The sequence below is a fragment of the Microcaecilia unicolor genome, chromosome 9 (assembly GCF_901765095.1).
Source record: "Microcaecilia unicolor chromosome 9, aMicUni1.1, whole genome shotgun sequence".
NCBI lineage: Eukaryota > Metazoa > Chordata > Amphibia > Gymnophiona > Siphonopidae > Microcaecilia > Microcaecilia unicolor.
Window position 1 is genome coordinate 150,890,481 of NC_044039.1, and position 23,602 is coordinate 150,914,082.

A 23,602-nucleotide genomic window follows, 5' to 3' on the forward strand; every position below is an offset into this window, starting at 1 on the left:
CTCCTGACAATAGAGGCCTTGGCGGTTGACCAACAGGGGAACTCCAGAAATGCATCCAGAAGATGTTGCTCAAACTCTAAGGCATACCCTTCTCGAATAACCTCTAGTACCCACTGGTCGGAGGTAATCTGGGTCCACCTCTGGAAAAACTGCGCCAAACACATTTCGACCGGTACCAGAGGTTGGACCCCAACACCCTCATTGGGCGGGGTGGGAAGCAGACTGAAACAAGGTACCCGAGTCTTTGTTCCCTTTAAGCGCCCCCCGAAAGGATTGACCTCTTTGGAAAAAACGGGAGCGCTGCACCGGGGTCACCTTACCTGACCCGAAAAAAATCTCTACCCCGACCTCGGGAAGACACCGTACCACAACCCGACACTCTAGACCTAGCCTCCAGAAGCCTGGGCACTTTAGTTTTCCCCAGACTGTGAACCAACTTTTCTAGGTCATCGCCAAACAAAAGAGAGCCTCTAAAGGGGAACTTACTGAGCTTTGACTTAGAGGCAGCATCTGCCGCCCAATCTTTGAGCCACAGGGACCTCCTAGCAGCCACGCCAAGGGCCATAGACTTAGCTGAGGCCCTTAACAGTTCATATAAAGCATCCGCTAGAAATGCCAAGCCCATCTCCAGCTTCGCAACTTCAGCGTCCACGGCCACCAACTCATCTGACGACTGATCCAAAACTCTTTCGGACCATCGGAATCAAGCTCTAGCCACCAGGGAACCACAAATAGCCGCCTGCACCACCAAAGCAGACACGTCAAAACTACTCTTTAGCAATGCCTCCAAACAGTGATCCTGAACATCCTTCAAAGCGGTGCCCCCGTCCACAGGCACCGTGTTACGCTTGGTTACTGCCGAAACCACTGCATCTACCACAAGAGGCTTGAGAAGAGTCCTATCTACTTCCGGGACTGGATAAAGCCTTACCATCGACTTGGCCGGTCAACACTGAGTCAGGAGCATCCCACTGCGCCTGAATAACGTCTCTGATATCCTGGTGCATGGGAAAGGTTTTCCCCAGCTTACAAACTCCTTTCAATAAGGAGGTCCACCTTACGCGGTACCTCTGGTACTGTAGTGTCATCCTCATCAAAACGCAAAATCGAGGATACCTGGGAGATTAATTCTTAGAGGTCTTCCTTATGAAAAATTTGTAATACCGAGGGATCCTCCCCGGGTAAAAGAGGGTCTACCCCCGAATCCATCTGAGAAGAGACCTCATCCACTAAATCTCCTTGCCCAACATCTGAGTGCTCCAAAGAGGGCACTTCTATATCAGGATCAGAATCAGAGCCAGCTTGCAAATTCCAAGACCTCCTAGGCCTCTTAGATAGTAACAACTGCCCATCCCCCAGACTACTTCTAGGCTGAGAACCAGACTGCTGAAGAAGAAAAGCATAACAAATTCTGGGGGGAATCCCCCCTCAGAACTGGCAGGCAGGATCAAAAACTCAGCAGACTGGGTCTGTCCTGAAGCTGGGGCTTGAGCAGGAAGCCGTTCTGAAACCTGAGGAGTGAGTTAACATGGCGGACGTTCCCACCAAAACCGGCACGACCGAGACGTCCTTGCTGACAGAAGGCTCCGAGCCTGCTGAAACCACCGCAGAAAGGGAGACCTGGTCAGCGACGCTCTCAACAGCGGTACAAAACCGCACCTCGAGTATTGTGTCCAATTCTGGTCGCCGCATCTCAAAAACCATATAAAGGAATTAGAGAAGGGCGACAAAAATGATAAAGGGAATGGAACGACTTCCCTATGAGGAAAGGCTGAGAAGGTTAGGACTCTTCAGCTTGGAAAAAATGCGGCTGAGGGGTGATATGATAGAAGTCTACAAGATAATGAGCAGATTAGAGCAGACAGATGTGAAGCGTTTGTTTACACTTTCAAACAACAACAAAACCAGGGGACACAAGATGAAGCTAGAATATGGTAGATTTAAAACAAATTGGAGAAAGATTTTCTTTACTCAGCGTGTAGTTAGACTCTGGAACTCATTGCCGGAGAATGTAGTGACAGCAGCTGGCCTTATGGAATTTAAAGGGGGTTTGGACAGATTCCTGAGGGAAAAGTCCATTGAACATTATTAAAAAAAAAATTGGGGGGGGGGGGGGGGGGGGGGGGGGGGGGGGGGGGGGGGGGGGTTGCCAGGTTCTTGAAGCTTGGATTGGCCGCTGTCGGAGACAGGATGCTGGGCTTGATGGACCCTTGGTCTTTTCCCAGTATGGCGGTGCTTATATTTTCCGCTTCCCCTGACACCGCGGCGCTGACGTACAGCGTGGTGTCACAGCTTCTCTGCCATGCCGGCAGGACCGACTGCGCTGCGAGTGCTCTCCCAGCTAACCTCTGACGAGAACCCCGGCAAACTCAAATTAAACAATCAGGGGACGCGCACCGCCAAAACCGCAAGGGAAGGCAGGAGGAAACAAAAGGGAGAGCTGAACTGCATAAAACAGCTGTCTGTTCGGGTTTTTTGCTTGCTGTTTTTTTTTTTTTCTTTTTTTTAAACGCGGCTGCCTCTCTTCTGACTCAGAACTCTCTTTCCTTGGTCGAGTTAGCGCTAGCCCTTAAATGCCAACAACAAAGAAAAAATGTGGAGGGCTAAGGAGTGGGGGGGCCCGGCCACCCGGGTGTAACACCCTTAGACATCTGCCTCACTGAAGCAAGCTTTTTAAAACCAGTGCACAGAAGTAAAGAAAGAAACTTAACTACTACTATATATCTATTTTTTTAAGTAATTTTTTTTTTTAAATAAGTAAGATGTAAGCAATAATTGAGAGACTGAAAAGGGCTCACCATCTTCCACCTGCTGGAGACTGAGGATACTGGTTCGTTCTAGCCAGGGCAAGGGCTCTTACTGGCTCTCTCTCATGAGTCAGAATTTTCAGTCTCCACCTGCTGGAAGGCCTGCACAACCCATCAGTCATTCGCTGGGCTGGTCCGGAGGGACGCTAAGGAATACGTGCTTAAACAAATAAGACACGACAGCTTCCCAAGTGCCCTAGCTCCAAAAACAGTTGACACAATAAGCATTTCCCCAGTCTGAGGATAGACATGCTTTACAGCATGAATGAATACACTATTGGGTTTATAGAGACTACAGGGGGGGAAAAAAACCCCACACCACTATCCACCCTGTAATGTATCATTTTTCTTAGATATTGTTTACCATACCAACATTATGCTGATGTGTTTGATTTTTTTTTTTTTTAATTTCTTCCTTATATCTGACCTGCGCTCATGAGAACAACTCAAATAACCCTATCCAGAGATCTATACTTGCTATTTAACTCATCCTATAACTGGATTGGATTGTTTGGGACAACTAACATGAAGTTCATCATGGTGCAAGAAGAGCACATCCCAGAATGTCAAAAACAAAGCAAATATACCAGCATTAAATTGATATATGCCTCATACTACCGACTCAAAAAAATGCATTAAAAAAAAAAACTGCACAGTACGTAGTACATTGGATTTCAGCACAAAAAGATGCTGCACAAAAGCATCGTTAAGCATAGGATTAAAATCTGAAGTATAACTAGATATGCTCCGATTGTGAGTCCTCAGTTTTCCTGATTTATCCACTGTAGGCTTGTGCTTTAGTTTCAATTATTTTCTACCCAAAAGGGGATTTGTTTTTGGGCAACTGTCCCTCTAACCCATCTCTGGATATAACCTTTATGAAAATACCAACATCACTTTAAGGACAGATAGGCACAATCCAAAATATGTTCAAACCACAAAACCCATCAACAAAACAAATGGAATAGGAGAACCCTAATGATCACAGAAAAACAAAACAAAAAAAATGGAGAAAAAAGACCTCAGTGAAAAAAACCTTGGCGATTCAAAAGATACACATACATATGCCAGCGCCTATCATTGGCAAAAAAAAAAAAATCCATCTCTAAAAATCCTGTATCAAATTGATACAGGATTTTTAGAGATGGAGTTTGTGACGAAACAGTGGGGTTTCAGGCCTGTGAATTGTAATAATTTCACAAAAATGTATTTCTTCTTATTGGCCAGCAGATGGAGCTTGTTTTCAGTTTTAAAGCTGTTGCAGAAAAGATTACTTTCTTTTTTTCCAGTTTAAGCTTGTGGAAAGGCAATTTGCAGTACCACTGGCCAGATAATTTCAAAGTTGGTGCCCTGGGCTCTGATTGGCCCTGGAGTTCAAATCTAGCCAGCAGGTACTGGATTTTTCTTTAGTCTCAGCCAGGGAGCGGAGAGAAAAAGATCTCTTTACTGAGACCCTGTGAGCATATTTTATAACTTGTGAACAGCTACATTTTCTGAATGTATAGTTTTATAAATGATCCATATTCAGTTACCTGTTATTGTTTGCTGATTTCACCTTTTTCTGTTCACTATTCAAGCTCTGTGATAATAAACCTATAGTTTATTAGCTCTGCTGTCCTGGACTGACTAAGAATCCTGGTGGATTGTGTTTTGGGTCTGTGCTTTCTAGGAGCTGTGGGACCCCTAGGAGTATGGCCCAGTGTCCTACAAATCACCAGGGAATAACTTGAGAGTAGGAGACTAGCCCAGATGCAAGTGGTACCCAGTTGGTGGGAGAAGGGTGCTAGTATAGAGCACATGCCCAGGTGCAGGAGAGCCTGAGCAGTGCTAGGGACAGACCCTCCAGGTGGCCACAGGATTAACCCCAGGCGAGTGCTAGACATTTTGTGACAGTGTTTTTGGACCAATGATAGACATATGCTGGCATATGTGTGTATGTTTTGAATTGCCAAGATTTTTTCAGAGGTCTTTTTTTTCCATTTTTTGTTGCTGTTTTTCTGTGATCATTAGGGTCCTCCTACTCCACGTTTTGTTAATGGGCTTTATGAAAATACCCCATTTGTCTTTTAACACAAAATATTTATCTATACATTTTACTGCATATTTCAAGTGTTCCAGTTTTAAAGTACTGGAGCACACTGTGATCACCATGTTCTGAGACACTTGACATCCAACAAATTAAGGGCCCTGTTTACTACGGTGCGTTAGTGTTTTTAGCGCCTACACTTAGCGTGTGCGTTAACCATGTAGGCGTCTATAGGGATATTGTAGACACATACATGGTTAACGTGCGTTAAAAACGTTAATGCACCTATAACACTGCTTAGTAAACAGGGCCCTAAATTTGTCAGAAAACTAGAGCATTCCAGAACTTTCAGAGCTGTTTGATCTCCAAGGAATTAAAAGCACTTGTGAGCATATAATACTATGCACAGATTTCAACAGGCTCATGGCACCACCTGAAATACAAGATGGAATTTTTTCACAAACATGGGAAAATGTGAATTTACCTGTTAATTTCCTTTCCTTGAGTTGTGTCAGATCAGTTCATACTAGTGGTTCCCCCACCCCCAAACAACAAACAGAGCCAAAGAAAGCTTACTCCCCTTAAAAGGAGGCTGATACTGGCTTCAGCGCCCCAGCATTCTGCATCAATGTTAGACTACTAAAGGCAATTCTTGTGTTTTAGGATTCCAGCACAGTCAAAAATCACTTCATGATCAACCAACCAACCCAAGAATGAGAATTCCACACAACAGTGGCCTGAAGAGTTGCTGAGAAAGAACATTTCACTAGTGAGTATCTTACCTGCAGAGAAATTACATTCAAACTTGGGAGAAGGAAGACATGGGGTTAAATAGATTAAAAAAAAAAAAGACAATGATATTAAGTTACTCTGCTTATTTTACAAAGCTTAGAGAATAGTGTAGCCTCTCATAATATTTCATATATAAGCTGTTTTTAGAGTCGTTTAGTATTTTAGGTTGCATTTCAGAGTTTACTGTAACATCAGTTTAGAGTATATCCAACAGTTGAAGGAAACCTCTGTTTAGTGCCCCACCCACCCCAATGCTGATCTTTGATTTTTTTTTTTTTTTTTTGCTTTTCAGTCAATTTGGAGGACATTGCAGATTGGCACGATTTTTTTTTTTTTAAAGTAAGGGTTTGTTTAAATTGTAATTTTATTTTGCTGGGATAACCCTTGCTTTATTTTTGAGTTTTAGTAGAGAGCACTTAATTTATTTTTAAGGAGCTCATTTGGTTGCTTGCTCTAGAAGATCTTTTTTTACCTCCATTTCAAAAGGAGAGGTGACAAATTCTTTTGAAATCTTCATACTTCTGAGGGTTAGATCTCACACACAAAAGGCTAGCTGATTTTTGTACCCTATTGAACAGCTAAGGAAAAGGTAGGAACTTTGGTAGGAATTTTTCTGTTTTCTCTTTTCCTTCAACAGGTGCAAAAAACTTCTGCAACTGAAGCATGGCTGGGAGACATCGTGTCGGAGCTGTTGCCCCAGCTATAGCTTCTGCCACTGTGCAGACAAAGCATGATCCAACGAGAGGGGCTAGTTCCATGTGCGAAATGTCTGCAGCATAAATCCACATGAAAAAAAAGTGGAGGTACTGAGGGGAGATGGCATGGTGGAGAAGCATCTGTGAGCATGAGAAAATACATCGATGAAATGCTTCACGAGACAAAGATCTCCAGCACTAGGGAAGAAGCAGCTGTGTTGAAAGAGGACAACTGGAAACAGATCACAAGACCCCGTAGGATCAACACCATGACTGAATGTGCCCTCAAACAGAAGAACCAATATGCAGCCCTAGAAGTAGAAGAGGTGAAAGTATCTCAGGACGACAATTTGGAGGCAGGGTTTGCCAATGAATGGTGTAAACCCCCCTCACCAGATTATTTTGAGAACCCACCAATCTGAGATTACAAAAGGCCATTTTGCTTGAAAAAAATTCAAAACTCCCTCTCACTAATAGGCCATTCAGTCACTTTTATTGCAGCTATGCTCTCTTGGAGCCAGTCAAAAGTCATACCTTGCTTTGACTAGGAAGTTAGCTGGGGTTTCTGAGCCTGCTGCTGCTGGGGGTGGGAATCGGGGCCCTGTGACTGCTGGAAAGGGCAAGCAGGAGGAGTGACCTGAAGGCAGATTCAGCCACTAAAGAATGGTGAGGAAGTAGTTGCTTCTCAAATCTGAGAGCCTTCTGATCTCTATAGGGTCCACCTTCTCATGCTTAGCATGGAATGCTGTTACTAATTGGGTTTCTGCCAGATATTTGTGACCTGGATTGGCCCACGGACAGAAAAACCAGAATGTGTGAAAGGATGTAAACTCCAACTTGAAGCTACGTTGGATTGAATGAAATGCCCGCCAGCTGTGAATATATCTGCCCTTGTGAAGAATAGACCCGCAGGACATCATTAACACATCAGGGGCAGCAGAGATCCAAAGTCTCTGGATGTTTTGCATCTGGCGCAATTGAAAATAAGCACACTAATGAACAGCTTGTCCTGAATATTTCAGTCTGGTAAAATCTAATTCTGCTTGAAGAAAAAAAAACCCAAAGGCTCGAGTTTCTCCCAAATCTTTACCAAGATCCTCAACTTTTCACAACATGATGGCTAAAATAAGAAACTGGTGATATAGTAGGGCCAGCCTCTGAACTGATCTGGGGGAACTAAAGGAAAGAATATTAGCACATTACCTAATTTCTCTTTCCTGATATCTCGGAAACTAACAGTAGACCAATTTGAAAGCCCATTTTCAGATGTGGGGCTTCTATAGGCTCCTTAAGTACATTCAAAGAAGTTATGCCAAGGACAATTAAAAGGGATTGAAGAAGGTCCCTGCACATCAGGACTTACACACTTTATCAGTGCAGACACAGTGATGGTATCACTGACAGAAGTGAGCAGAGAGTTTTGTGTGACCATTAGCTATGTAGAATGGTGACTGGCTAGGTCCTGTGTGACAGCAGCAAGCAGAAGGATGTGCGCATGAATAGTGCAGCATTCTAAAAAGTTGTAGTAAACAAGTTGTAGAACATTCCTGAACAGGCTCCATCCAACATCAAAGAATCTAGGAATTTTTTTGGTGGTAACCCTTTGAGGGAATGACCCTTTGTATTCATGCAAGGAACTAAGATGTCTGCCTTTCTGCATGAGAACCTCAAAAACAGGTAGACTCAGAGCCCTCTTTTGACCCAAAATCCCTGAGAGATTCACCACAAGCCTAAAATTTCCACCAAAGACTTTAGTGAGGGTGAAGGTAAATCCCCCAGGAGTAGTATCCAACCACACAACAAGAAGACTCCACAGTTTCCCAAACTATGGGTTAGAACCTCAAATGGGGCCATGATTTGGGCAGGCTCTCCCATAAGTGCACGATTCTGTGCCGCACAATATTATTTGGCAGTGATAATGAGGTAATGAACACAAGAAGATTGATAAGCACTGTTCCATGTTTCCCTGAAGCAGCATAGTCAGAACACAGCAGTTTGCAACAAGGACTCCTCCCCAAACAAATCATTTGTCCAGGACTACCAAGCTGAGGAAGGAAGGGAGCTGCCAAAGTTATACTGCTTGTGGCTTTTGAATTTGGACTAACAATGGTGAATATTGAATTGAGGGGCCCAAGCTGAGGAAGTACCCACCCCAAAGTACTTTCAGCCAGCCTCTGAATTTTGGTCCTTAAAGGTCCAGGATCTCATCAAATACAGTTAAATCTTGGAGAGGATGAAACTGCACAACCCATTTATTACCATGTATGACACACTGAGATGCAAGGCCAAAACATTGTGACCCTATCTTGAACTAACCATGGCCAAGCAATATGGAGCATCCAGCCAAAGCATCACTTACCTCCATCATGCAAGACTCACCTGACAACACTGGGTTTTGTAAATAATAAGCATGGGTGTGCACTTTGAAACAAGACAGAGCAAAAAGGCAAAAAACTGATAAGCATGTGAGCTGGAGACTCATGATCTGATAAGACATTCTTGCGTACAAGCAGCCATGAGAGGGAGGCCAGTGTAAATAAACAGGAGAATGTGGATTAGCAACTTAAGGGAAAATAGATGGTGAGAACAGAGAACAGAATGATCTCTGAGGAAGATAAGTGCTAAAGTAATGTGATGCATTAACATAAAAGTATATAAGCAGCTGAACCAGATCATTACTTTGGAGAGATGGGTTCAGATAATACCTTTGTATAGCAGAGCCTGTTCTCCCATGAAAAACGATTAATTATATCTGTACCTTTATATACCTGTATTTACCTTTCTCATAAGCGGCAGCCTTGGTCTTTTATCTCTACAAATTGTGGGTAACTGGTATATGAAGATTTGGAGAAGTGGTAAAAAGACCTAAACATTTACAGGGAATTAATTAATTCATTGGCGACTCCCCGACATGGATTATGGTGCTCGGATTCAAGCTGCAGGAATCCCGACATGGACAGTGTTGTTTAACACGAAGTTTGGTAAGTGACATCTTTAAATTATTTCCTGTTATTACTGCTAGGTCCTAGGTCTGAACTTTTCACACAGGCTAGGTGTATTTAAAATAGCAGAAACCTCTGGTACATCCTAGGGTCTGATCAGCCTTAGGTGTGAGTAAAATACCGGGTTTAAAAAACAAGCTCTAGTAGGTCCTAAGTCTCGATTGTTAGAATAGGTGTTTTAAAATACTGGGCTTTTTATTATACACATAATGGCTACACCTCTTGAGATTGTAATTAAGTACTTTCCATTAGAACAGAAAGATCTGAGGCAAATATGCCAAAAATGGTACAAATGGAATCAAAAACAAACTGATTTTTGTTGGCCAGTGCATGGATCTTTTGATCCACCCACTTTAAAAGCATTAATTGATTATAATGAAAAGCATAGGAAGGGCAAATTTCGTATCAACCACCAAGAAGATCAAAATTGTTCTGATCTTGACGATGGCGAAACAGACCACAATTATGTTTTCTATATGAATGTCAGAGATGGACCTAGTCCGTCCCGCCACCATAATATCCGGTGCTGGCAATGTAACAACTTTGAACATTATACCTCTGAATGCAGATATAAATGGGTTTTGGTCAGTCAATTCCCACCTCCTCCATCAGAAGCTATGGCTTCGCCAGCGCCTCCACCATATGATAGCCCACCAAAAGGTCATTTTCGTGGGAGACAGAGAGGCTTTGGTTTCTCTGGCCACGGCAGAGATGGACAACCTAGTCCATCTCGCCGACCCAATATTCTATGTTGGCAATGCAATAATATTGGCAATTTTGCTTTGGAGTGTAAGAGCAGCCCCCAGACAGTACATATAAAAAATTTCTCTCCTGAATACAAATTAGTTGCGTATGCACTATAACAGAAGATTTCTTTTCTGCATTGCATAGTAAATATGTTAACTATTTATATTCTGTCTCTTATCAACATTTTTAATGCATTAGTTACAGCTATAGTGTAATGTTTTTACATTCAGTACAGAATTTAGGGTTTCTTTCTTTCTTGCCTGATCTATGTGAATTTTTGTAAAGGTCAGTCAAGGATACAGCTTTTGTCTGCTTCATTAGGATTTTTTCTTTTTTAAATTTGATTTTTGTTGCATTGCATTCACAATTTGACATCCACATTTTTGGATACATTTTACATTAACTGTGAGATTTACTGAAAGGTTCCTGCCTGTATTTTTCCGTTATGTCCACATGCTATATACTTTTACACTTTAAACTTTGTGATGCAGTTTTGTTGTTCCCATGTGTTTGCGTTTTATTCCTCCCTGGCGTCCCTGGGCAATCAACTGTACCTTGCAAGTGAGATTCATCAACACAGGATTTACAACAGTCCTGCTGAAACTTTTGTTTTGCTAATAATGCAAAGTAACATTTGTACCCTGTTTTACTTAAGGTGTTTAGTTCATTAATATCTGTGTCACTTTACCTCAGGTAACTGAAATTCCAGAGAAATTACCCCACAGGAAAAGTGAATTTAAATGAATGTTTAGATTAAGAAGTTAAGATATTTTGTGTACCTTGAAGAAATGTTGTATACTGCCCCAGAACAAAGACAGTGTCTTTCTAAGCGATTGCCCAGTTTGCCCCTAATTTGTTTAAATTGCCTTCTCTTTCACCATATTTCAGAAACAAGAGGGATGCTTCAAAATAACATATATACAATTTTTGATGGTAATTGTGAACAGTTGTTAGGTTAAACTATTTTCCCTCTTTCTTTTTTCTGTTATTCTTTATGACCTTTTAGTATAAATGGAGAAATTGTGCTCCTAACTACTTGATGCCCTAATTTTCTTTGTTATGCAAGTTATGAATTAGTTTTCTTACTACAAATATAGAACTTCATTTTCCCTAATTTCTACTCTTAATACTTGGATACTGATGTAATTTTTATTTTTTCCTAATTTGTTTTTCCATACATGAAATGTGCCTATGCTTGTTTGTAATAGCCCAATGATAAAGATTTAAAAATTATGTCTTGAATTTTCTGGAATACAATTGTGCAGAACTTACAAGCATTCTCCCATTCAATTTTGGAAAATTTATTTACAAAACTATTATATGGACTATTTACCTTGCTGGACACCATGCAGCCCTCTAAATGGAAGTCTTCTAGATGCAACATGATGCCTGCTTGTGTGAGCCTCCCAACGGCATACAGACTGCTGCTTCATAATACTAGACCCTACACTACATTATAACTTTCTAATCACATTTCTGTTTTGCCTTTCCCAGGAATTGCAAGACAGAAGGGGGAATAGTTCAGAAAACTCCAAGGTGTTGTAAATAGGGGACTTAGTCCACAGAAAATACTACACACACAAGACTTGGAAGGATCCTGTTTACATTGGACCCTTCCGCATTGAGGCATTATCTGCCAACGTAGTAAAATTGCAAGATCACACCTTCCTGGGTACATCTTAAAGACATAAGGACTTTCCAACCTCTCCAGAATCAGGACATTACTAACGATACTGATTCAACTGCAGATGGATGCTCGTGAATATACCATCAATATTTTTGGACTTGCTTTCCTGTGTACTTTAGTTTTAGCATTAATCTTGATTATTCTTGAAAAATACTGTATTATCTTTTGTTAAGTTTTCGCAGTTTTAGTTGCAGATTGTTTTAACATGTATATTACTTACGGAGCACTCACTATCATTACCTTTACCCTTGCCTCAGTCACCCGTCACCCCGCAAATGATTTTAACCCTTTTGGCTCCACCTTTGATTACACGGCAAAAGGCCTAGACCCCCAGGAGGTGGATAAATATTACGCTTTGGGACATTATCCAGTTAAGATTACCATAAAATTTAATGCAACTGATGAGACAGTCACATTGCAATTAAATGCTTGTAGTATAGCCTCCTGTGGATCTTTGATTTGGCAACAATGGTATTTCAAATATCTTGTTTACCTATGCATGTATGAAGAAATGCTTAATTATGCTTCTCCCTGCTCTCACTGGGGAAGTATATGGTGGTATTGCAGAAATAGAACTCTGTACTCCACCTTACCCTCCAATTGGCAAGGACAATGTGCTTTAGTTCAACTAGTAGTCCCTATCACGATAGCATTACAACGTTCTGAAAAACCAGCTCCCTCTAGGAGAAAGCGGGATATTCCTAGTTCTTTTGATGATAGGAATTTTATTGACTCTATAGGTGTGCCAAGGGGGATGCCAGATGAATTTAAGGCTTGCAACCAGATAGCTGCAGGTTTTGAATCTGTACTGTTTTAGTGGTCTACAATTAATAAGAATGTTGATTGGATTCATTACATTTATTATAATCAACAGCGCTTCATTAATTATACTTGAGATGCAGTTAAAGGTATTGCTTGCTCAATTAGATGTCACATGAACTTGCTGAGACTTCTGGAGTAGATACCACCTGGACAGGGTGGATGGACAATATGTTTGGGAAATGGAAAATTTTCATATTATCTGGTTTGACCACCTTGATAATCGTTATTGCTGTATTTGTACTTCTTGGCTGTTGTGTAATACCCCGTATAAGGAGCCTGGTGCAACAGTTAATTGAAAATGCTTTAAGTAAAAAAGAACCTATAGGACATGCATATTGTATTGTATGAGAGACTTCGCATTAGTGCAGAAATTGAAAATGTTGGAAATAATGTGTAATCTCTTTGTGATATACTTCATTTTGCATTATTATCTTCCTCTATTATCATTTAGAGGGTAAGGTATTATAAGTAACATAAGGCCCGGGGAAGGTTGAAGAGGGGTAACTTACATTTCATTATAACTACTTTTTCTTTCCTGTCATCTATAGCCCGATCCCTGTAAAAAGGCGTTGACATGGTGACTCAGGCAGGAAACTGAGATCGCCCTTTAGTGCTCATGAGGTTCTATAGCAACGACGGGTAAGACGGGCACAGGATTCCCATCCTGCTGAGGGAACCTAAGTGGCCTGCAACCTAAGATGGCCTGCGACTGGGGCACTAACATAGTAAGAAATGGAGGCGAGACACAGGCCGAGGTGCAGGACTAGGCCATGTTTTATGTTAACGCAAGAATAACAATCTTTACGTTGATTAGTGAGTAATCTCCCTAAGCTCAACATGCATTGAAAAGGAACTCATTGCTCCCCTCTGAAATAGATGGAACTATAGCAGGGGTTCAACACAAGTGAAGCCCTTACTCTCGAAGGCCTTCAAGGGGGGGAGATGTAAATAATGAGCATGGATGTGCACTTTGAAACAAGACAGAACAAAAAGGCAAAAGGCTGATAAGCATGTGAGCTGGAGACTCATGATCTGATAAGACATTCTTGCGTGCAAGCAGCCATGAGAGGGAGGCCAGTGTAAATAAACAGGAGAATGTGGATTAGCAACTTAAGGGAAAATAGATGGTGAGAACAGAGAACAGAATGATCTCTGAGGAAGATAAGTGCTAAAGTAATGTGAAGCATTGTTTAACATAAAAGTATATAAGCAACTGAACCAGATCATTACTTTGGAGAGACGGGTTCAGATAATACCTTTGTATAGCAGAGCCCGTTCTCATGAGAAACGATTAATTATATCTGTACCTTATAAGTAAATAAAAAAGAAATTACCTCTCTCATAAGCGGCAGCCTTGGTCTTTTATTTCTACAAATTGTGGGTAACTGGTATATGAAGATTTGGAGAGGTGGTAAAAAGACCAAACATTTACAGTGAATTAATTAATTCAGTTTAAGCACATCTGAGCTCTGTGCTAACCTCCATCAATCTTAGCCCTCTCATCTGTTCCTGGGAGGGAAGGAATTGAGCTCCAAAAGGACTGTTGCCCACAATTTCCCTCCAAACTTCATCTATGCTCCACTGGAAATCTGGGCCTACAACCTTACCGGGTGCAGCTTACATGTAGTTGCTGCACCAGGCCATATGCCTGCGATATCCCGGAGTTGAAGGCGGCACCAGCCCCTTATAAAGGGAGTGAAGTCAGCTCTGAGTTCTTTTTCTGTCTCCATCTCCTGGCAGGGGTACATAATCCATTCATCTGGACTGACATGGGTAATAAGGAAGGAAGTTTTACAGCTTACCGATTCACACAAATATGTTGTCACGCCCCTTTTTCAATAAGAGCATTGGCTCTCGATCCCCCATTGCATCACATATTAAAAAAAAACAAACTTTACTTATAACCTTCAAGTCTCAACAATCTTGACTTCCTATTTATCATGCCTCCTGATGGATTACCTTCCAGCCAGAACCCTTCACTCTTTCAATCATAACCTTCCAACCATTCCATCTCTCTCCGCCAGATCTGCTTCAACACTATTAAAAAATTTTCAGCATCAATGCCCCAAATATTATGGAACTCCCTCCCTTGATATTACATCTAGAGCAATCCCTAGGCAAATTTAAAATGGATTTGAAAACAATCCTATTTATAGATGCCTTTAACGAAGATTTCTCCTAGCCCTCTCTGCACTTGGCAGGGGAGCACAGCTGTGGGATCTCAGACTCACCCACCCCCTCCCCTATCCTGTTTCAATAACTCTCTATCTTATCTACAACTGTAATTATTTTCCTTAGTTTATAGATATTGTACTTAGATAAACTGCCCTGAAAGGCGCCTCAATGTGCAGTATATCAAAACTAAATAAAAACAAACTCAACATTTGACATGGGCATTAACTTCAAGCAGTCACTATACCTCACTGAGCTGGGAGGAAGAGAGAAATGTGTATGCGATGGAAATTTTACAGGATCCAGTAGTAAGTGACTGAAGACAGCAAACTCTCTTTGCTCTTCTGGAAACTTCGGAATATCCGGTGAAGATGACACCATTGCATTTGGTTTACTCAACTGTGCTGGCTGAAGACAATAAAATAGTGAGACACAGCAACCCCCTACCCCTTTCTATCCACCAGCTGAATTTTATAAATCCTATCACAAATCTTAAGCTACACTGAGCCTGGTTAGTACTTGGATAGGAGACTTTCAAGAGCACTGGGTGCTGCAGTACATGGTGAGGAAGTTAACTTCTAAACCAGTACAAAACCATGCCCACAACAGTTTAAAAAAGGCACTGTGCTGTCATAAATGCCAAGTGGACATTTTACCCGAGAGTTAGAATGGAAATCCCAGTGCTGGGGCTTAACTAACACAGAAAACAATTTAGTTAGGTTCATGAAAAACCCTGCCTCCTTGATATAAGCATCTAGTATTGAGCGCTACATAACACTTTGTACAAGTGCTGCACATCTTAGAACATCTAGAGAAAAGGTGCTCTGAGGAAAGATTGCTCTCTATGAGATAGAAGTACCTGTTCAACTAAATTCTGCTCATCCTCATTCTCCATTTTCTTTCGTAGTCTCTCCATCTCTTGAACTTTTTGTTCTAGCTCCTCTTTACGTTGTTCCGTGGCCTGCAGCTTCTCTGTAAAGTTAAAAAATATATATGCTCTTTTGTATGATATATATAATGAATGTTAAAAAGGAGAAATTAGATCTTACCTGCTAATTTTCTTTCCTTTAGCCCACTAGACTAGTCTGTAACTTGTATCCACTGACCAGCAGACAGAGAAATAAAATAGATCTGTGGACTTGCCCCTTAAGGGCGCTGTGCAGCCTCAGATACTCAGTATTTCAAGTGACAACGCAATGGGCTATGAGGTAATCCTTCCTCCTGAGACGTAATACTAAACATACTCGTGAATATATTCACCTGAAACCATTTGGAAAGATTAACCTTTTAAAGAAAAAATTGAAATCCAAGGGAAAGAATTGAATAGACAAATATTACAGATTAATAACCAGTGATATGTTAGGGCAGGCCTCTGGACTAGTCTGGTGGGACTAGAGGAAAGAAATTAGCAGGTAAAATCAAATTTCTCTTTCCTTGGCTTCCTCACCAGACCAGGCCAGAACCTGAAGGATGCAACAAAGCACTTCTGGAAATGGGTAGGACCTCAAAATCCCTGCTACTAAGCAAACTGCTACATAGGCAATAATGTTGCCTTTGAAACGTTTACAGAAACGGCTATGTGCATATCTCACCTAGATCCCTTATTTGCAACTAGATCTACAAAAATTAACATCCTTATGAAAGAAGCTCCAAACCCTTCATGAGTAGGGATCCTGATCAGAGTAGAAGATGAGAAATCTTACTTATCACCAGGAGGTATAGATTTAGAGGCCAATTTGGTTTTCCAGTATTGCACCAGAGGGCAACCTATGTACTCAACTCGACTACAAAAGAAAAGAACAAGGAAAAATCAAAGCATGTAACTGAAATTTAGAAGCAACATAAGGAGAGTTGAAAATTTAGATTAAAACTGTCATATTTATGAAATGGAGGAGACAAGCTGTGCTCGGAAATTAAAGGACAGAGTTCTCAAACTTAAGTGGTATCTTAAGAGTAACCTATAAAGCATGAGGTGATACAAATTCCTTGAGATGAAAGGTGGAAGATTCCCTTGGAACAGGAAGTGAAAGGTAAAGCTTACTAATCTGAAAAAAAAAAAAAAACCCGACACCCAAACATCCCCTCTGCAAAATATCTTTTACGCCACAAACATGATGATTCAAGAGTCAGGCTGTAAAACAGAAAGGAGCTGGATTTTCTGACTCTTGATGAGGCAGCCTTCCCTTCCCTTTTTTTAATGTATTAAGAGCCTGTTTCTGTAGATACAAATGAAGTTTGCATACCAGGACCTCCAGGGTCAGGATGGAGCTACAAGATTCACTGGAAGGGGATGAATCAAGATCCTTGAAACAAGTAGCCCCCCATCGGCAGAGATGGAACATCTATAATCAGGCAGTGCCGAGGCCAGAGGTTTCGGTAAGGCATCTAGACCCTCGGATCCTGCCTCCTTCTGACTGCTGTAGAAAATAGAGGTAGTCTGTTCTGTAGTCCAGGACCAAACATCCCCACTGCCTGTTATTTCAGCAACAGCCCTGGATGACAATTTCCACTGTACCTGGACGAGAAAGTGTCCACAGAGAAAAATCAGCCTGGATGTTCATCATGGCAGCAATATGTACCATCAAGAATGCTAAAGATGTTTTGCACACTTCATCAAGAGCCTTGCTTCATGCCTCCTTGTCTGTTGATGTATAGTACTGCAGACACTGAATAAAATTCTCTTCCATCTTGCTGACTATATGCAAGAAGGACAGCAGCACTAGCCAAACTACTATGGGCTCCAGTTCAGTAAGGGACCAGGATTCCTTGTGTGGAAACAAAGTTCTCTGACATACTGGAACTAAAAAATGGTCTCCACAACTATTTTATTGGCCTCAACTGTCACCCATCTAGTTGGGCAAGTGTAGGTTTCTGCCTGCAGCAGATTGAGTTTGAAGCCATCACCTCATGCTGAAAATTGCCTGAGATGTCCAAAGTAGGCAACACTAGAGAGTCTTAGCATATGCTGGCCATTAGCTGAGAAGATTGCAAGGGCCTCATGTGAGCCCTTACCCACATGGAACCTATAATTTGCATACAGTCCTATGCAGAAGCTGCTTGATTCAGACTTGAAGCTTCAACAAATCTGCTTTGGAAGTTATACCATCTCTGAATTGGTGGTGGATGCTGCCTCCAAATATACTAGCTCCTGAGTATAAAATACATTAGTCTGGTCCAAACTGAGCAGCCACCCAAGAGACTGAATACTTATACTGTTGGGTAATTGGTTCCTTCCAGTGTAGATGAACAAGTGAATCAGTTGACCAAATAAGGAGAATTCCGATTCCTTGCTGGCAAAGAACTATGCCTCCACAAGCATTATCTTGGAAAAAAGCATCACTCAAAACTGGAAATGTGCTTCCAGAATTGCAAATCTCAAGAATCTCCCATATTCCAGATGGGAATATGCAAATTAAGCTACTTGAGGACCAAAAAGGTAAGAAATTCTCCTGAGCTCAGGGCCACAACCACAGAGCTCTTGAAATGCATCACCATGAAGAACAGCTCATTCCATCAATATCCAAGATTGGATGAAAGGTGTCTACTTTCCTTGGAACAATGAATTAGACTGAAATTCTTCCTATGCTTCTCTTGCCAAGAAGCCTGGCATCCAGGCTCCCAGGTCGAGAAAAATTTGAAGTGTGACCTGGATGACTGTCACTTGGCAGAGGCACAATGAGAAGGCAAGCCAAGAAAATTCTAGATAGTAGCTGTGTTGTATTACACTCATGCCAAAACCTGTGACAGCTGAGAAGGAAAGCTGAATGTAAGAACTTTCTGCAAGAATATTGCTCGACCATTATTAAGATCCTGCTGGCAGAAAGGAGAGCACTAAACACAAGTAAAAAGCAAGCAGATATGAAACTCAAATATACCCTGCTATCTAGATGGACAAGCTGGTGGAGGAAAAAGAAAAGAAAAAAAAAAAAACTAAGAAATAAAGGTGAAACTTACCAATTGAAAATTAAGTCTTGGAAGGAGATACACTCAGCCTTATTTTTGAAAGTGATGGGCACCCAGATTTCGACCCAAATCGGGAGATAGGCGCCCATCTCGCAAAGGCGCCCAAATCGGTATAATCGAAAGCCGATTTTGGGCGTCTTCAACTGCACTCCGTCGCGGGAACGACCAAAGTTGACGGGGGCGTGTCGGAGGTGGGTGAAGGTGGGACTGAGGTGCGTTTATCGGCCGAGGGAGAGATGGGCGCCTTCGGGCGATAATCGAAAAAACAAAGGCGTTTTTAGCGCGAATTTAGGTCACTTGTTTTGGACCCTTTTTTTCACGAAGTCCCACAAAAAGTGCCCTAAATGACCAGATGACCACCGGAGGGAATCGGGGATCACCACCCCTGACTCCCCCAGTGGTCACTAACCCCCCACCCACCCTCAAAAAAAACCAACTTTAACAACTTTTTTTTCCAGCCTGTATGCCACCATCAAATGCCATACCCAGCTCCATCACAGCAGTATGCAGGTCCCTGGAGCAGTTGTTAGGGGGTGCAGTGGACGTCAGCCAGGTGGACCCAGGCCCATTCCCCCCTACCTGTTACACTTGTGGTGGTAATGGGAGCCCTCCAAACCGTCCCCAAAACCCACTGTACCCACATCTAGGTGCCCCCCCTTCAGCCATAAGGGCTAAGGTAATGGTGTAGAGTTGTAGGCAGTAAGTTTTGGAGAGGATTTGAGGGGCTCAGCACCCAAAGGAAGGGAGCTATGGACTTGGGAGGTATTTTACTTTTTTTTTTTTTTACTTGTTACAAGTGCCCCCTAGGGGTGCCCGGTTGGTGTCCTGGCATGTGAGGAGGGATCAGTGCACTACGAATCCTGGCCCCTCCCACAACCAAATGCCTTGGATTTGTTCGTTTTTGAGCTGGGCGCCTTCGTTTTCCATTATCGCTGAAAAACTAAACCGCCCAGCTCAAATCCGCACATATCCGATGCATTTGCCCGAAACAAACCGTATGATCAAAAAAAAAATGATGGGCGCCCCATTTTTTTCAAAAATATGGTGTCCCGCCCCTTCAGTACCTGTTCTCAGACATAGACGCCCATGGAGATGGGCGTTCGCATTCGATTATGGCCCCTCACTGTCTCCTTAAAGTCTTAAACCTGTCTGGCAACTGAGAAGAAAACCACCAGGTTGTTAAACTCAAAGCCAGACAGCCTTGAAGGCTATGCTCCCCAAAGACGTAAGATAGACTTTCTTCTTCCTTTTTTAAAATACAAACTACCTGGCACAAACCAGGATAGGGTCTGCAACCCTTAGGACTACCGATAATCAAAATATGACAACAGAAAAACAAAACAAAAAAAAACCCTGTATAATATCCAACACCATATGGCTGAAACTGGCACCACTAGGCTATGCAAATGAGAGAAGAAAACAAGAGAGTAATCACCTTCCAAGAAGTATATCAATAGGTCCAATGCAATTTAAAGAGGACAAGCTATGGCTTTACCAGACCACACAGCTCTAGGCTTCACTCTGCACCCATAACTGAAATATAAATGTTTCCAGAATATAAGAGCACGATCCAGCCCATAACTAGATGCAAAAACTTCTTATAATAGAAGACCAAAACTCAGGGATAGAAAAGTGTCTGATATTATACCTCAAGATACGCTTCCGGAGAATCTCACTGAGCTGAGACTGTAGATGAAATGGCTGGATGAAGGTGACGGTTCTAGAAAAACGAGGTTACTAACCTGTAGCAGGTATTCTCCGAGGACAGCAGGCTGATTGTTCTCACGATTGGGTGACGTCCACGGCAGCCCCAGGATCGGAAGATCTGCCTAGCAATAGAAGTTTGCTAGCTCTCGCGTGTCCTGCGCGACCGTCTTCCGCCCGTAGCGCGAACGTGCTCTCCTGTCCAGTGAAAAGCAAAAGATAAGGGAAGACACAACTCCAAAGGGGAGGAGGGCGGGTTTGTGAGAACAATCAGCCTGCAGTCCTCGGAGAATACCTGCTACAGGTTAGTAACCTCGCTTTCACCGAGGACAAGCAGGCTGCTTGTTCTCACGATTGGGGTATCCCTAGCCCCCAGGCTCACTCAAAACAACAAACATTGGTCAATTGGGCCTCGCAACGGCGAGGACATAACTGAGATTGACCTAAACAACAACAACTAACAGAGTGCAGCCTGGAACAGAATAAAAATGGGCCTAGGGGGGTGGAGTTGGATTCTAAACCCCAAACAGATTCTGCAGCACCGACTGCCGAACCGATTCTCGCATCATGTATCCTGCTTTAGGCAGTAATGAGATGTGAATGTGTGGACAGATGACCACGTCGCAGCCTTGCAAATCTCTTCAATAGAGGCCGACTTCAAGTGGGCCACTGACGCTGCCATGGCTCGAACACTATGAGCCGTGACATGGCTCTCAAGAGTCAGCCCAGCTTGGGCATAAGTGAAGGAAATGCAATCTGCTAGCCAATTTGAGATGGTGCGTTTCCCGACAGCCACTCCCCTTCTATTGGGGTCAAAAGAAACAAACAATTGGGCAGACTGTCTGTAGGGCTTGTCCGCTCCAGATAGAAGGCCAATGCTCTCTTGCAGTCCAATGTGTGCAACTGATATTCAGCAGGGCAGGTATGAGGGTGGGGGAAGAATGTTGTCAAGACAACTGACTGGTTAAGATGAAACTCCGACACCACCTTTGGTAAGAACTTAGGGTGAGTGCGGAGGTCTACTCTGTTATGATGAAATTTGGTATAAGGAGCATGAGCTACCAAGGCTTGAAGCTCACTTACTCTACGAGCTGAAGTTACTGCCACCAAGAAAATGACCTTCCAGGTCAAGTACTTTAGATGGCAAGAGTTCAGTGGCTCAAAAGGAGGTTTCATCAGTTGGGTGAGAACGACATTGAGCAAACCTCTCATGAAGCGAACAACTAAAGGCTGTCCTGAGATAGGCTTACCCTCTACACGATAATGAAAAGCACTAATTGCACTAAGATGAACTCTTACAGAGCTGGTCTTAAGACCAGCCTCAGACAAGTGCAGAAGGTATTCAAGCAGGGTCTGTGTAGGACAAGAACGAGGATCTAAGGCCTTGCTGTCACACCAGAGGGCAAACCCATTTGAGAGCATAACACTGCTTCGTGGAATCTTTACTGGAAACAAGCAAGACTCGGGAGACACCCTCAGAAAGACCCAAGGAGGCAAAGTCTATGCTCTCAACATCCAGGCCGTGAGAGCCAGGGACCGGGGTTGGGATGCAGAAGCGCCCCCTCATTCTGAGTGATGAGGGTTGGAAAACACTCCAATCTCCCCGGTTCTTCGGAGGACAACTCCAGAAGAGGAGGAAACCAGATCTGGCGCGGCCAGAATGGAGCGATCAGAATCATGGTTCCACGGTCCTGCTTGAGTTTCAGCAAAGTCTTCCCTACCAACGGTATGGGAGGATACACTACATGAGGCTCTTCCCCCAATGAAGAGAAAGGCATCTGATGCTAGTCTGCCATGGGCCTGAAGTCTGGAACAGAACTGAGGGACCTTGTGGTTGACCTGAGTGGCAAAAAGATCTACCAAGGGGGTGCCCCATGCTTGAAAAATGTTGTGTACTACTCCAGTTGAGAGACCACTCGTGAGGTTGCATTATCCTGCTCAACCTGTCTGCCAGACTGTTGTTTACACCTGCCAGATAAGTGGCTTGGAGAAATATGCTATGCTGGCGAGCCCAAAGCCACATCCTGATGACTTCCTGACACAGGGGGCGAGATCCGGTGCCCCCCTGCATGTTGATGTAGTGCATAGCAACCTGATTGTCTGTCTGAATTTGAATAATTTGATGAGACAGCCGATCTCTGAAAGCCTTAGCACGTTCCACACTGCTCGTAACTCCAGGATGTTGATCTGAAGACCTGTCTTCTGGAGGGACCAACATCCCTGGTGTGTGCCCATCGACATGAGCTCCCCACCCCAGGAGAACGCAATCCGTCGTCAGCACTTTTTGCGGCGGAGGAATTTGAAAGGGACGTCCTAAGGTCAAATTGGAGCGGATTGTCCACCAATGCAGGGAGGTGAGAAAACTCGTGGACAGTTGGATCACGTCCTTTAGATTTCCCGCAGCTTGAAACCACTGGGAAGCAAGGGAGTCCAGCAGAGCTCCTATAAATTCTAGTCTTTGACTGAAGAAGGTGGGACTTTGGATAATTTATCACAAACCCTAATAGCTCCAGGAGTTGAATAGTCAGCTGCATGGACTGTAGAGCTCCTGCCTCCGAGGTGTTCTTTACCAGCCATCGTCGAGATAAGGGAACACATGCACATCCCAGTCTGCGTATCGACGCCGCCACTACTGCCAGGCATTTTGTGAACACTCTGGGCGCAGAGGCGAGACCAAAGGGTAGCACACAGTACTGGAAATGCGTGTTCCAAGACGGAATCGAAGATACTGCCTGTGAGCTGGTAGTATCGGAATATGAGTATAAGTATCCTTAAGTCCAGAGAACATAGCCAATCGTTTTCTGAATCATGGGAAGAAGGGTGCCCAGGGAAAGCATCCTGAACCTTTCTTGGAACCAGATATTTGTTCAGGGCCCTTAGGTCTAGGATGAGACGCATCCCTAGTTTTCTTTCCACAAGAAAGTATCTGGAATAGAATCTCAGCCCTTCCTGCCCCGGGTGGCACGGGGCTCGACCGCATCAGCGCTGAGAAGGGCGGAGAGTTCCTCTGCAAGTACCTGCTTGTGCTGGAAGCTGAAAGACTGAGCTCCCGGAGGGCAATTTGGAGGTGTTGAAATCAAATTGAGGGCGTATCCTAGCCGGACTATTGAAGAACCCACCGGTCGGAGGTCACAAGAGGCCACCTTTGGTGAAAAAACTTTAACCTCCCCCCGACCCAATCGTCC

The 23,602-nt window shown here is 43.1% G+C and overlaps 1 protein-coding gene across 1 annotated transcript in view; it reads right to left on the minus strand.

Moving 5' to 3' along the window:
- Positions 1 to 23,602, minus strand: part of BUB1B (BUB1 mitotic checkpoint serine/threonine kinase B) — a 236,482-nt gene that overhangs the window by 70,525 nt on the left and 142,355 nt on the right. Inside the window, exons 18-19 of the mRNA XM_030213704.1 lie at positions 15,610 to 15,722; positions 14,998 to 15,158 (exon numbers count right to left, since the gene is read on the minus strand). Of these exons, the coding sequence (XP_030069564.1) occupies positions 14,998 to 15,158; positions 15,610 to 15,722 (274 nt within the window). The remainder of the gene's footprint in view (positions 1 to 14,997; positions 15,159 to 15,609; positions 15,723 to 23,602) is intronic.